Source organism: Salvelinus namaycush, chromosome 3 (genome assembly GCF_016432855.1).
Source record: "Salvelinus namaycush isolate Seneca chromosome 3, SaNama_1.0, whole genome shotgun sequence".
NCBI lineage: Eukaryota > Metazoa > Chordata > Actinopteri > Salmoniformes > Salmonidae > Salvelinus > Salvelinus namaycush.
Window position 1 is genome coordinate 9,533,522 of NC_052309.1, and position 13,020 is coordinate 9,546,541.

At 43.6% G+C, this 13,020-nt stretch overlaps 1 protein-coding gene across 2 annotated transcripts in view; it reads right to left on the bottom strand.

The window, feature by feature from the left end:
* The window catches only part of LOC120044909 (rab GTPase-activating protein 1-like), a 161,748-nt gene that overhangs the window by 38,072 nt on the left and 110,656 nt on the right, over positions 1 to 13,020 (bottom strand). For both annotated transcript variants that reach the window (XM_038989642.1, XM_038989640.1), the window contains one exon: positions 2,624 to 2,737. In XM_038989642.1, coding sequence (XP_038845570.1) covers positions 2,624 to 2,737 — 114 coding nt within the window. The remainder of the gene's footprint in view (positions 1 to 2,623; positions 2,738 to 13,020) is intronic.

The following is a 13,020-nucleotide window of genomic DNA, read 5'->3' on the forward strand; positions in this document are numbered from 1 at the left end:
AATTTGCAAATAAATTCATAAAAAAATCCTACAATGTGATTTTCTGGATTTTTTTTTCTCATTTTGTCTGTCATAGTTGAAGTGTACCTATGATGAAAATTACAGGCCTCTCTCATCTTTTTAAGTGGGAGAACTTGCACAATTGGTGGCTGACTAAATACTTTTTTGCCCCACTGTATATTTCACTGGTCATCCCCAAAGCCAATTTCCTTCCAGTTCTCTGCTGCCAATGACTGGAACGAACTGAAAAAAAATCACTGAAGCTGGAGACTCATATCTCCCTCACTAACTTTAAGCATCAGCTGTCAGAGCAGCTCACAGATCATTGCACCTGTACATAACCCATCTGTAAATAACCCATCCAACTACCTCATCCCCATATTGTTATTTATTTTTTTGCTCCTTTGCACCCCAGCATCTCTACTTGCACATTCATCTTCTGCACATCTATCACTCCAGTGTTTAATTGCTAAATTGTAATTATTTCGCCACTATGGCCTATTTATTGCCTTACCTCCCTAATCTTACCTCATTTGCACACACTGTATATAGATGTTATCTATTGTGTTATTGACTGTACGTTTGTTTATTCCATGTGTAACTCTGTGTTGTTTGTATCTGTGCTTTGTATCTGTGCTTTGCTTTATCTTGACCAGGTCGCAGTTGTAAATGAGAACTTGTTCGTAACTGGCCAACCTGGTTAAATAAAAGGTGAAATAAAAAATAAAATAAAAAATGAATATGGTCAAATCCGGAAACTATCATTTCAAAAACAAAACGTTTATTCTTTCAGTAAAATAAGGAACCGTTCCGTATTTTATCGAAAGGGTGGCATCCATAAGTGTAAATATTGCTGTTACATTGCACAACCTTCAATGTTATGTCATAATTATGTAAAATTCTGGCAAATTAATTACGGTCTTTGTTAGGAAGAAATGGTCTTCACACAGTTCGCAACGAGCCAGGCAGCCCAAACTGTTGCATATACCCTGACTCTGCTTGCACTGAACGCAAGAGAAGTGACACAATTTCCCTTGTTAAAATTGACTGATAACATGAATTTCTTTTAACTAAATATGCAGGTTTAAAAATATATACTTGTGTATTGATTTTTAAGAGAGGCATTGATGTTTATGGTTAGGTACATTCGTGCAACGATTGTGCTTTTTTCGCGAATGCGCTTGTTAAATAATCACCCGTTTGTCGAAGTAGGCTGTGATTCGATGATAAATTAACAGGCACCACATTGATTATTTGCAACGCAGGACAAGCTAGTTAAACTAGTAATATCATCAACCATGTGTAGTTAACTAGTGATTCTGTTAAGATTGATAGTTTTTTATAAGAGAAGTTTAATGCTAGCTAGTGTTGGATTTGACATTTTGAACATTGAGATATTAAATACATGATAGAGAAGAAGCATAGAATATGAGGAGTGAAAGAGACTGGGTTTTATGTCAGAAGTTAATGGTTTTCTGTAGAAAGACAGACGTCTTTGGAATGTGTTGGGTGGACGGGAGGAGACGAACGTGTTGATATATGGGAGACAGATGGACATCTGTGGATTAGGTGAAGGAGGGGTTGAGGTCAGGTGGTGAAGTCAGATCCCCTGAAGGGAGTGATAAGGGTTTAGTATCCTGTTACTCTTTTCCTGTTGAACCATAAGATGTAAGGATTGGAGAGAAGGAGGAGTGTCTTGAGTGGGATATATATATATCTGTGATGGGAGAAATGTTGGGTTGTCTGATTACAGCTGTACAGAACCTTTGGGAAGAATTAAACTTGGTTAAAGCTTCTCTAGTGTCCGTGAGTTACTTACTCTGAAAAATAAGAACCCAACACTAGCACCTTACCGTGGCTCCTTGCTGCCCTCACATAGGTGGTCAGCCTGCCACGCAGTCTCCTCGTGGAGTGCAATGTAATCGGCGTCAATGTAATGCCGATTACCGATTGTAATGAAAACTTGAAATCGGCCCTAATTAATCGGCCGTGCCGATTAATCGGTCGACCTCTAGACTCAACAGTGAAGTGCTCACTATTCAGACAAGCGATTCTGTAACGAAGCTCCAGTCTGTCGATGATAACACAGTAGACTCAACGGTGAAGTGCTCACTACTCAGCCAAGTGATTCTGTAACGAAGCTCCAGTCTGTCGATGATAACACAGTAGACTCAACGGTGAAGTGCTCACTACTCAGCCAAGTGATTCTGTAACGAAGCTCCAGTCTGTCGATGATAACACAGTAGACTCAACGGTGAAGTGCTCACTACTCAGCCAAGCTTTGCTGTAACGTAGATCCAGTCTGTCGATGATAACACAGTAGACTCAACGGTGAAGTGCTCACTACTCAGCCAAGCTTTGCTGTAACGAAGCTCCAGTCTGTCGATGATAACACAGTAGACTCAACGGTGAAGTGCTCACTACTCAGACAAGCTTTGCTGTAACGTAGATCCAGGTTTTGGGCTCCAGTTCTTCTTATTCCAACCAATCTTTGAGCAGGTGTGGAGTCCTCCCTCCTAGTAATGTAAAGGTTTTATGATTCCCCGGGGGGGCGGGGCGTACTACTACTACTACTATGTACTACTACTACTACTACTACTACTACTACTATGTACTACTACACCTTGCAGATCTTGTAGAGTGAGTCTTGCCCGTCTCCTCCAGTGTCCTTGAAGTAGTCGTGAGCTGGGAAAGTCCTGTTAATGTCTCTGGTGATGGCACTGTCCTGGGGAGACTCCTGAGCGCCATTGAGAAAAGAACACAGAGAGAGAGAGAGAGAGCGAGAGAGAGCGAGCGAGAGAGCAAGAGAGAGAGCGAGAGAGAGAAAGAGAGCGAGAGAGAGCGAGCGAGCGAGAGAGAGAGAGAGCGAGAGAGAGAGAAAGAAACACAATTAGACCCAACCAAATCATGAGAAAACAAAAAGATAATTACTTGACACATTGGAAAGAATTAACAAAAAAACAGAGCAAACTAGAATGCTACTTGGCCCTAAACAGAGAGTACACAGTAGCAGAATACCTGACCACTGTGACTGACCCAAACGTAAGGAAAGCTTTGACTATGTACAGACTCAGTGAACATAGCCTTGCTATTGAGAAAGGCCACCGTAGGCAGACATGGCTCTCAAGAGAAGACAGGCTATGTGCACACTGCCCACAAAATGTGGTGGAAACTGAGCTGCACTTCCTAACCTCCTGCCCAATGTATGACCTTATTAGAGACACATATTTCCCTCAGATTACACAGATCCACAAAGAATTAAAAAACAAACCCGATTTTGATAAACTCCCATATCTACTGGGTGAAATACCAGTGTGCCATCACATCAGCAAGATTTGTAACCTGTTGCCACAAGAAAAGGGCAACCAGTGAATAAAAAACACCATACAACCTATATTTATGTTTATTTATTTTCCCTTTTGTACTTTAACCATTTGTACATCGTTACAACACTGTATATATATACATAATATGACATTCAAAATGTCTTTATTCTTTTTGAACTTCTGTGAGTGTAATGTTTACTGTTCATTTTTATTGTTTATTTCACTTTGGTATATTATCTACTCCACTTGCTTTGGCAATGTAAACATACGTTTCCCATGCTAATAAAGCCCCTTGAATTGAATTGACAGAGAGACAGAGAGAGAGCAGAGAAAGAGAGAGCATAGAGAGAGAGGGAGACAGAGACAGTTAGAGAGAAAGAGACAGAGAGAGAGAAAGAGACAGAGAGAGAGACAGAGACAGAGAGAGAGAGAAAGAGAGAGACAGAAAACAGAGAGAAAGAGAGAGAGAGAAAGAGACAGAGAAAGAGAGAAAGAATGAGACAGAGAGAGAGACAGAGAGACAGGAAACAGAGAGAGAGAGCAGAGAGAGAGAGACAGAGACAGAGACAAAGAGAGACAGAGACACAGGAAACAGAGAGAGAGAGAGAGAGAAAGAGACAGAGAGAGAGAGACAGAGAGAGAGAGAAAGAGAGAGAGACAGGAAACAGAGAGAGAGAGAGCAGAGAGAGAGACAGAGACAGAGAGAGAGAAAGAGACAGAGAGAGACAGAGAGAGACAGAGACAGAGAGAGAGAGACAGGAAACAGAGAGAGAGAGACAGAGAGAGAGAGAGAGAAAGAGACAGAGAGAGAGACAGAGAGAGAGAAAGAGAGAGACAGAAAACAGAGAGAAAGAGAGAGAAAGAGACAGAGAAAGAGAGAAAGAATGAGACAGAGAGAGAGAGAGACAGAGAGACAGGAAACAGAGAGAGAGCAGAGAGAGAGACAGAGACAGAGACAAAGAGAGACAGAGACACAGGAAACAGAGAGAGAGAGAGAGAGAAAGAGACAGAGAGAGAGACAGAGAGAGAGAGAAAGAGACAGAGAGAGAGACAGAGAGAGAGAGAAAGAGAGAGAGACAGGAAACAGAGAGAGAGAGCAGAGAGAGAGACAGAGACAGAGAGAGAGAAAGAGACAGAGAGAGACAGAAAGAGAGAGAGACAGAGAGAGAGAGACAGGAAACAGAGAGAGAGACAGAGAGAGAGAAAGAGACAGCGAGAGAGACGGAGAGAGAGAGAAAGAGAGAAAGAGAGAGAGACAGGAAACAGAGAGAAAGACAGAGAAAGAGAGAGAGAGACAGGAAACAGAGAGAAAGAGAGAGAAAGAGAGAGAGACAGGAAACAGAGAGAAAGACAGAGAGAGAGAGAGAGACAGGAAACAGTCAGAGGTCCATATAGTTATTTCCATTGAGATTGGCTGTTCTTCTGGAGTTAGAACGTCCCCAATTAACCACTGCTACTGTACATGAAGTTAAGTTAAAACCTGAGGAATCCAACAGGCTGACGAGTGCGAAAGCAAACAGTACAAATTCACTCACACCAGTCAACACCACCACACCATTCCTCTCTGGCTCCACCAGGGGCTAGTGTTCTATTGTAAATCCCTCTCCCCAGAGCTACTGAGACAGTGAGTCAGATCATTGGTGCCCAAGAGCATGTCCCTCCCAGTCAGCCAGTCAGTCAGATCATGTCCCTCCCAGTCAGCCAGTCAGTCAGTCAGATCATGTCCCTTCCAGTCAGTCAGTCAGTCAGTCAGAGGATGTCCCTTCCAGTCAGTCAGTCAGATCATGTCCCTCCCATTCAGTCAGTCAGATCATGTCCCTCCCAGTCAGTCAGTCAGATCATGTCCCTCCCAGTCAGTCAGTCAGAGGATGTCCCTTCCAGTCAGTCAGTCAGTCAGCTAGTCAGTCAGATCATGTCCCTCCCAGTCAGCCAGTCAGATCATGTCCCTCCCAGTCAGCCAGTCAGATCATGTCCCTCCCAGTCAGTCAGTCAGTCAGTCAGTCAGAGGATGTCCCTCCCAGTCAGTCAGTCAGAGGATGTTCCTCCCAGTCAGTCAGTCAGAGGATGTTCCTCCCAGTCAGTCAGTCAGTCAGAGGATGTCCCTTCCAGTCAGTCAGTCAGTCAGAGGATGTCCCTTCCAGTCAGTCAGCCAGTCAGTCCGATCACGTCGCTCCCAGTCAGTCAGTCAGTCAGTCAGTCAGAGGATGTCCCGTCCAGTCAGTCAGCCAGTCAGTCAGATCATGTCCCTCCCAGTCAGTCAGTCAGTCAGTCAGTCAGAGGATGTCTCCCCAGTCAGTCAGTCAGTCAGCCAGTCAGTCAGATCATGTCCCTCCCAGTCAGTCAGCCAGTCAGTCAGATCATGTCCCTCCCAGTCAGCCAGTCAGAGGATGTCCCCCCAGTCAGCCAGCCAGTCAGTCAGCCAATCAGTCAGCCAGTCAGAGGATGTCTCCCCAGTCAGCCAGCCAGTCAGTCAGCCAATCAGTCAGCCAGACTGTCAGAGGATGTCCCTCCCAGTCAGCCAGTCAGAGGATGCCTCTCCCAGTCAGTCAGTCAGTCAGTCAGATCATGTCCCTCCCAGTCAGTCAGTCAGAGGATGTCTCCCCAGTCAGCCAGCCAGTCAGTCAGCCAATCAGCCAGTCAGTCAGCCAGTAAGGGGATGTCTCTCCCAGTCAGCCAGACTGTCAGAGCATGGTACAGAGTGTTCCCCCTGTCTGTTCAGGCTGGATGCAGCCTCTCTGTTTGTTTGTCTGACTCTCTGGGAGAGGAGAGAGGGGGAGACAAGGGGGATTGGAGAGAGGGAAGGCACCCAGAACGCAGCATGTCTGAGATGTGTACACACAACACATCTGACAGGCAGGGGCTGAGGCTGGCTCAGCTGAGAACGGGGCTGAGACACAGTGTCTTAGACAGCCAGGGAGCAGTGCTGGGCCCAGTGCCAGGGTCTGTCTCCAGCCACATAGATCCAGATGGAGACCCAGGGTTCTCTCCTACAGCTCTGTGTGGATGCATCCCTGTTCAGTAACCTCTGGTGCTGGTTGGTGTCTGTACAACACCCCAGGATGACCTGGAGAATGTCCAAAAAGAAGCCAGAGCTCTTTGTCTAAAGTAAGACCCATCATTACAGAGTTCATTGACATGAGAGAGAAAGAGGTCTCAGCTTCTGTACAGTGACAAGAGCTTCAGAACAAAACATTGGCACGGAACCATCCTCATTGGTGCAGAAGAATCAACTTTTCCATACCCCTTGTCCTCCAAGTAGAGGATGAGAAGAGAGGGGGATGACTGGAGGGTTGGAGGGGTGTGTACTGTGCTATTCTGCACTATACTGGAACTGCTACCTCTGCTCTATCAACCAATTATAGGGATTTCTGACGTAACCCAGCCTGTCTCTCTCTCCATGTCTCTCGCTCTGTATGTCTCTGTCTGTCTCTCTCTCTCTCTCTGTCTCTCTCTCTCTCTCTGTCTCTCTCTCTCTCTGTCTGTCTCTCTCTCTCTCTGTCTGTCTCTCTCTCTCTGTCTGTCTCTCTCTCTCTGTCTGTCTCTCTCTCTCTGTCTGTCTCCATGTCTCTCTCTCTGTCTCTCTCCATGTCTCTCTCTCTGTCTCTCTCCATGTCTCTCTCTGTCACTTGACCAAAACAAACAAAACAAAAACTTCTCAAATGTCACAACTGGCCGTCCCGTGGTGTAAAAGCAGACTCAGGGAACATAAGGTCACTATGACAGTAGGGGCTTATCCTGGCCCAGTTACCCCCCACAGCTGTGGTCCTGTGTGGCTCAGTTGGTAAGAGTGTGGTGCTAGCAACACTAGGGTCGTGTGGGTTCAATTCCCGCTAGGGTCACATGTAAAAATGTATACACTCTGTACTACTGTAAGTCTTGTTGGATAAAAGCGTCTGCTGAATGGCATGTTACGGCTAGTTTAAAAATGCTAACGTAGTGTACAGTACATTGACATGGGACCAAAATGTTGACCCCAGGAGAAGATCTTTGGCTGGAAAGGCACAATAAAACAGAGTGAGCCTCCAACGGTGTGTGGGTATCTTTTCTTTTTACATGGCTATATAACAGACACCCCAGAGGAACTAACCGCATCCGACAATGAGAAACCACTGGTCATTCTGACGGCATCACATGACAACAGGGCCACGTAACCACGGCGATTGACGTAACCACGGCGACTGACGTAACCACGGCGACTGACGTAACCACGGCGAGTGACGTAACCACGGCGACTGACGTAACTACGGCGAGTTGCGATTGGAACTAAGTCGCATGCTCAAGTTTATGAGAACACGCTTATTAGCTTTTCTGTGAGCTCAGCCACGTATGAAGTCTGGAGAAATACATGTGACTGTTACACAGCCAAACCTGACTTCTCATTATACAGTACACTGAAAGAGGCTCTAATGTTACACAAGGTCATATGAAGGCAGAGAGACACAGTCACATACATACATCCATGCTACTCATAATACTGTACATCTACCATGGTATCCATTACAGGTTCATCAACCAGTACTCATTACTGAGTAAATAAACATGGCAGTGAGCATGGAGCTGCTCACCACTAACAGCCTTATTAAAATCACAATGAAACACGGTGGCTGAACCATGCTAATGACTTGTGGTACGCCTCTGGGGGGTTGTCTGTGTGTGTGTGTGGTGTGTGGACATGTTTAACTATTCATCTGGGGACCAGAAGTCCGCACAAGAATAGTAAACAAACAAAAATTGGATCAACTGGGGACATTTTGTTGGTCCCCACAAGGTCAAATGCTATTTCTAGGGGGTTTAGGGTTAAGGTTAGAATTAGTGTTAGGGTTAGAATTACATTAAAGGTTAGGGTTAGGAGCTAGGGTTAGTTTTAGGGTGAGGAGCTAGGGTTAGGTTTAGGAGCTAGGGTTAGTTTTAGGGTGAGGAGCTAGGGGTTAGTTTTAGGGTTATGGTTAGGTTTTTGGGTTAAGGTAAGGGTTAGCATTAGGGTAAGAGTGCAGGTTAGGGTTAATAGGATTTTGAATGGGACTGTCCCCACAAGGTTAATTGTGCAAGACTCTCTCTGTGTGTGTGTGTGTGTGTGTGTGTGTGTGTGTGTGTGTGTGTGTGTGTGTGTGTGTGTGTGTGTGTGTGTGTGTGTGTGTGTGTGTGTGTGTGTGTGTGTGTGTGTGTGTGAGTGAGTGAGTGAGTGAGTGAGTGAGTGAGTGAGTGAGTGAGTGAGTGAGTGAGTGAGTGAGTGAGTGAGTGAGTGAGTGAGTGAGTGAGAGAGAGAGTGAGTGAGTGAGTGAGTGAGAGAGAGAGAGCTATTACCAACCTCTGTACCCTGTATGGGACCAGAGTCACAGGAGGATTTGACATTTTTAAAACCAGCAGAACAAAGAGCTCTTTAAAAGCATGCTTATGATGCACTTATCAAGCATTTTATTGCTACCAGTCCCATCGCTGGAGGGTGTGTGTATCATTTCTGCTCCCTCAAAGCTTTCTGTTTGAGAACTCAGCCCCTATAATCACATGGTCTGCAAACTTCCCTTAGGGAGCGAGATAGAGACAGATAAAGAGAGAGAGACGAGGAAAGAAAGAACGAGAGGTGGTGGTGCATATTAACCAAGAAATATACAACTATTAAAAGGCCCAGGAGTCAAAAACATGATTTTCCTGTGTTTTATATACTGTATATTTCCACACTATGAGATTGTAATGATACTGTGAAATTGTGAAAATGATAATGCCCTTTTAGTGTAAGAGCTGTTTGAAAAGAACACCTGACATTTCAGCCTGTTTTGGTTGGCTAGGAAAGAGAGTTCCAAACCTCTCTGCCAATAACAGCAAGGTTTCAGTTTTCCCCTCCCAACTCAGACCACTCCCAGAAAAGTCCTAGCTTGAGAAATTGCTCTTCGCTGAGAAGCTATTTTTGTTTATTTTTGACCATTTTAATTGAAAACAAAGCACAGTAAGGTACTTAATTGTTACCCAGAAATGATTTGATATTGAAATAAAAACAGCTGCATTTTACCAAGGAATGTACTCAATGGTACTCATGTAAACTACTACACACTGCTCACATGAGTAATATTAAACAGTGTGTGTGGTCAGCAGATGAAACTAATTTGAACAATGGCAGTGTCCGAATACCCATACTTACATCCTAAATAGTAGGCCGTTTGAGTATGCAATAAATCAAGTATACGTTAAATGCCCGGATGTCATACTAATTTTGGCTTTGACAACAGCTGATAATCAGCTGATCAATTAGATATGGGGATGCGCTACCGAAATCAATATCTTAGTATTGCGAAAGTAGTTAGAATATAGAATGTGAATCTTCAAAAATCTAGTATGTTTTAAATGTCAGGATTTTATACTAATTTCAGCTTTTTACCTAGTATAATTTGCAGCACACTTTTTGGAAATTTCGCATTGGAAGAGGGGAGCTGCGAGTGTTGATAGCTAGATATCTTCAAGTAAATAACAAAACAACTTGGAAGATGGCGAATAGAGAAGCTTCTGTGGTGGTATTAAAATGTAAGTCATTTTTGTTCTCTTTAAAAGGATCGCGACTGTTTCATCGTTCAGATTTGAAAACAGATTTGCAGCCTGTTGTGCCTTTAGCTAGCTAGTAGGAGTAGAAGTTCTAACTGTTCGAACAGTAACGTTAGTTACATGCTGTTGAGCGACCACTTCATATTTAACTTTAGCCTAATTAGCTAGCTAGCTAGCTAGCTACTTGTTGTAAATACCAAGGCTTTTGTTCAAACTGTTGCAGGCGAACAACTCGTGAACACCTGTTCACTGGCAGGAGAAATGGCGCCAACATAAGGTTTTGAGTAAGTAATGTGGCCATAGCTAGCTCTCTGTTGCCTGCACTATGCAATAGCTATAACGTTAGTAACGCAGTAGCCTACATTCCTATTGTCCACATTCCTGGTCCCAACACTTCACTTTTCTTCAATTTTTCACCTCAGTTTATCTGTGTTGATGCTATGCTATATTAGTTTCTGCCTGAATGGGTCTGTATTAGTTTCTGCCTGAACGGTTACAGCCTGAACGGGTCTATATTAGTTTCTACCTGAACGGGTCTATATTAGTTTCTGCCTGAACGGTTACAGCCTGAACGGGTCTATATTAGTTTCTGCCTGAACGGGTCTATATTAGTTTCTACCTGAACGGGTCTATATTAGTTACTGCCTGAACGGTTACAGCCTGAACGGGCCTATATTAGTTTCTACCTGAACGGGTCTATATTAGTTTCTACCTGAATGGGTCTATATTAGTTTCTACCTGAACGGGTCTATATTAGTTTCTACCTGAACGGGTCTATATTAGTTTCTACCTGAACGGGTCTATATTAGTTTCTACCTGAACGGGTCTATATTAGTTTCTACCTGAACGGGTCTATATTAGTTTCTACCTGAACGGGTCTATATTATTTTCTACCTGAACGGGTCTATATTAGTTTCTACCTGAACGGGTCTATATTAGTTTCTACCTGAACGGGTCTATATTAGTTTCTACCTGAACGGGTCTATATTAGTTTCTGCCTGAACGGGTCTATATTAGTTTCTGCCTGAACGGGTCTATATTAGTTTCTACCTGAACGGGTCTATATTATTTTCTACCTGAACGGGTCTATATTAGTTTCTACCTGAACGGGTCTATATTAGTTTCTACCTGAACGGGTCTATATTAGTTTCTGCCTGAACGGTTACAGCCTGAACGGGTCTATATTAGTTTCTACCTGAACGGGTCTATATTAGTTTCTGCCTGAACGGGTCTATATTAGTTTCTGCCTGAACGGTTACAGCCTGAACGGGTCTATATTAGTTTCTACCTGAACGGGTCTATATTAGTTTCTGCCTGAACGGTTACAGCCTGAACGGGTCTATATTGGTTTCTACCTGAACGGGTCTATATTAGTTTCTACCTGAACGGGTCTATATTAGTTTCTACCTGAACGGGTCTATATTAGTTTCTACCTGAACGGGTCTATATTAGTTTCTACCTGAACGGGTCTATATTAGTTTCTACCTGAACGGGTCTATATTAGTTTCTGCCTGAACGGTTACAGCCTGAACGGGCCTATATTAGTTTCTACCTGAACGGGTCTATATTAGTTTCTGCCTGAACGGGTCTATATTAGTTTCTGCCTGAACGGGTCTATATTAGTTTCTACCTGAACGGGTCTATATTATTTTCTACCTGAACGGGTCTATATTAGTTTCTACCTGAACGGGTCTATATTAGTTTCTACCTGAACGGGTCTATATTAGTTTCTACCTGAACGGGTCTATATTATTTTCTACCTGAACGGGTCTATATTAGTTTCTACCTGAACGGGTCTATATTAGTTTCTACCTGAACGGGTCTATATTAGTTTCTGCCTGAACGGTTACAGCCTGAACGGGTCTATATTAGTTTCTACCTGAACGGGTCTATATTAGTTTCTGCCTGAACGGGTCTATATTAGTTTCTGCCTGAACGGTTACAGCCTGAACGGGTCTATATTAGTTTCTACCTGAACGGGTCTATATTAGTTTCTACCTGAACGGGTCTATATTAGTTTCTACCTGAACGGGTCTATATTAGTTTCTACCTGAACGGGTCTATATTAGTTTCTACCTGAACGGGTCTATATTAGTTTCTACCTGAACGGGTCTATATTAGCTTCTACCTGAACGGGTCTATATTAGTTTCTACCTGAACGGGTCTATATTAGTTTCTACCTGAACGGGTCTATATTAGTTTCTACCTGAACGGGTCTAGTTTCATTCCACATAACCTGTTATGGTGAAAGTAATGGTAAGCTGCACTCATTACTGTTTCAACTTGGAACTTCAATTTGATAAAGCATGTGGCAGTCTAGCAATCTACACAAGTTCACACAACTCTACTTCGCTTATTTATTGGTTAAGTCTTCTTAGGATCTACGTAACGGAGTGAGAGCTGGAGGGACAGCTGTCACCTGCATGGGTGAAAAAAAGTGGTGGAACCTTAAGCAAAAATACATGGTACGCTACTGTATGTTATCTTGACATTTATTGCTGTGCTGTACTTAGCTAATAAAGTTATCCTTTTTCTCTGAGAGCAACAACCCTTTCCCATCTATTTCCTTTGCTTCAATGGCACATTCATGTAAGTGTGAAGATATACAGTATATCACAAAAGTGAGTACACCACTCACATTTTTGTAAATATTTGAGTATATCTTTTCATGTGACAACACTGAAGAAATGACACTTTGCTACAATGTAAAGTAGTGAGTGTACAGCTTGTATAACAGTGTAAATTTGCTGTCCCCTCAAAATAACTCAACACAGCCATTAATGTCTAAACCGCTGGCAACAAAAGTGAGTAGACCCCTAAGTGAAAATGTCCAAATATACTGTACATGTTAGAAATGTGCGAGTATTCCAGAGAAATGTACTGCAGTTGAAATAATACCTGTTACAGGGATTTACATGAAGTATGATTGATGCTGAACGCTATGCTTTTCCATATTTTTTAGGAGTTGAAAGCTCCACCCACCGGAGTCAGCACGGAGGGAGGGGAGGCCACAGCTGCATCCTGGAAGTGGTATGCTGTGATGGATGAGGCGCTGTGGGGCTGCCATTGCATCATCCCACCGGTCATCATCTACTCATCCTCCCAAGGTGCAACTGTGGGCTCCTCTCCCTCCCAGAAAGGTTCAGATGTGGAGGCTGGA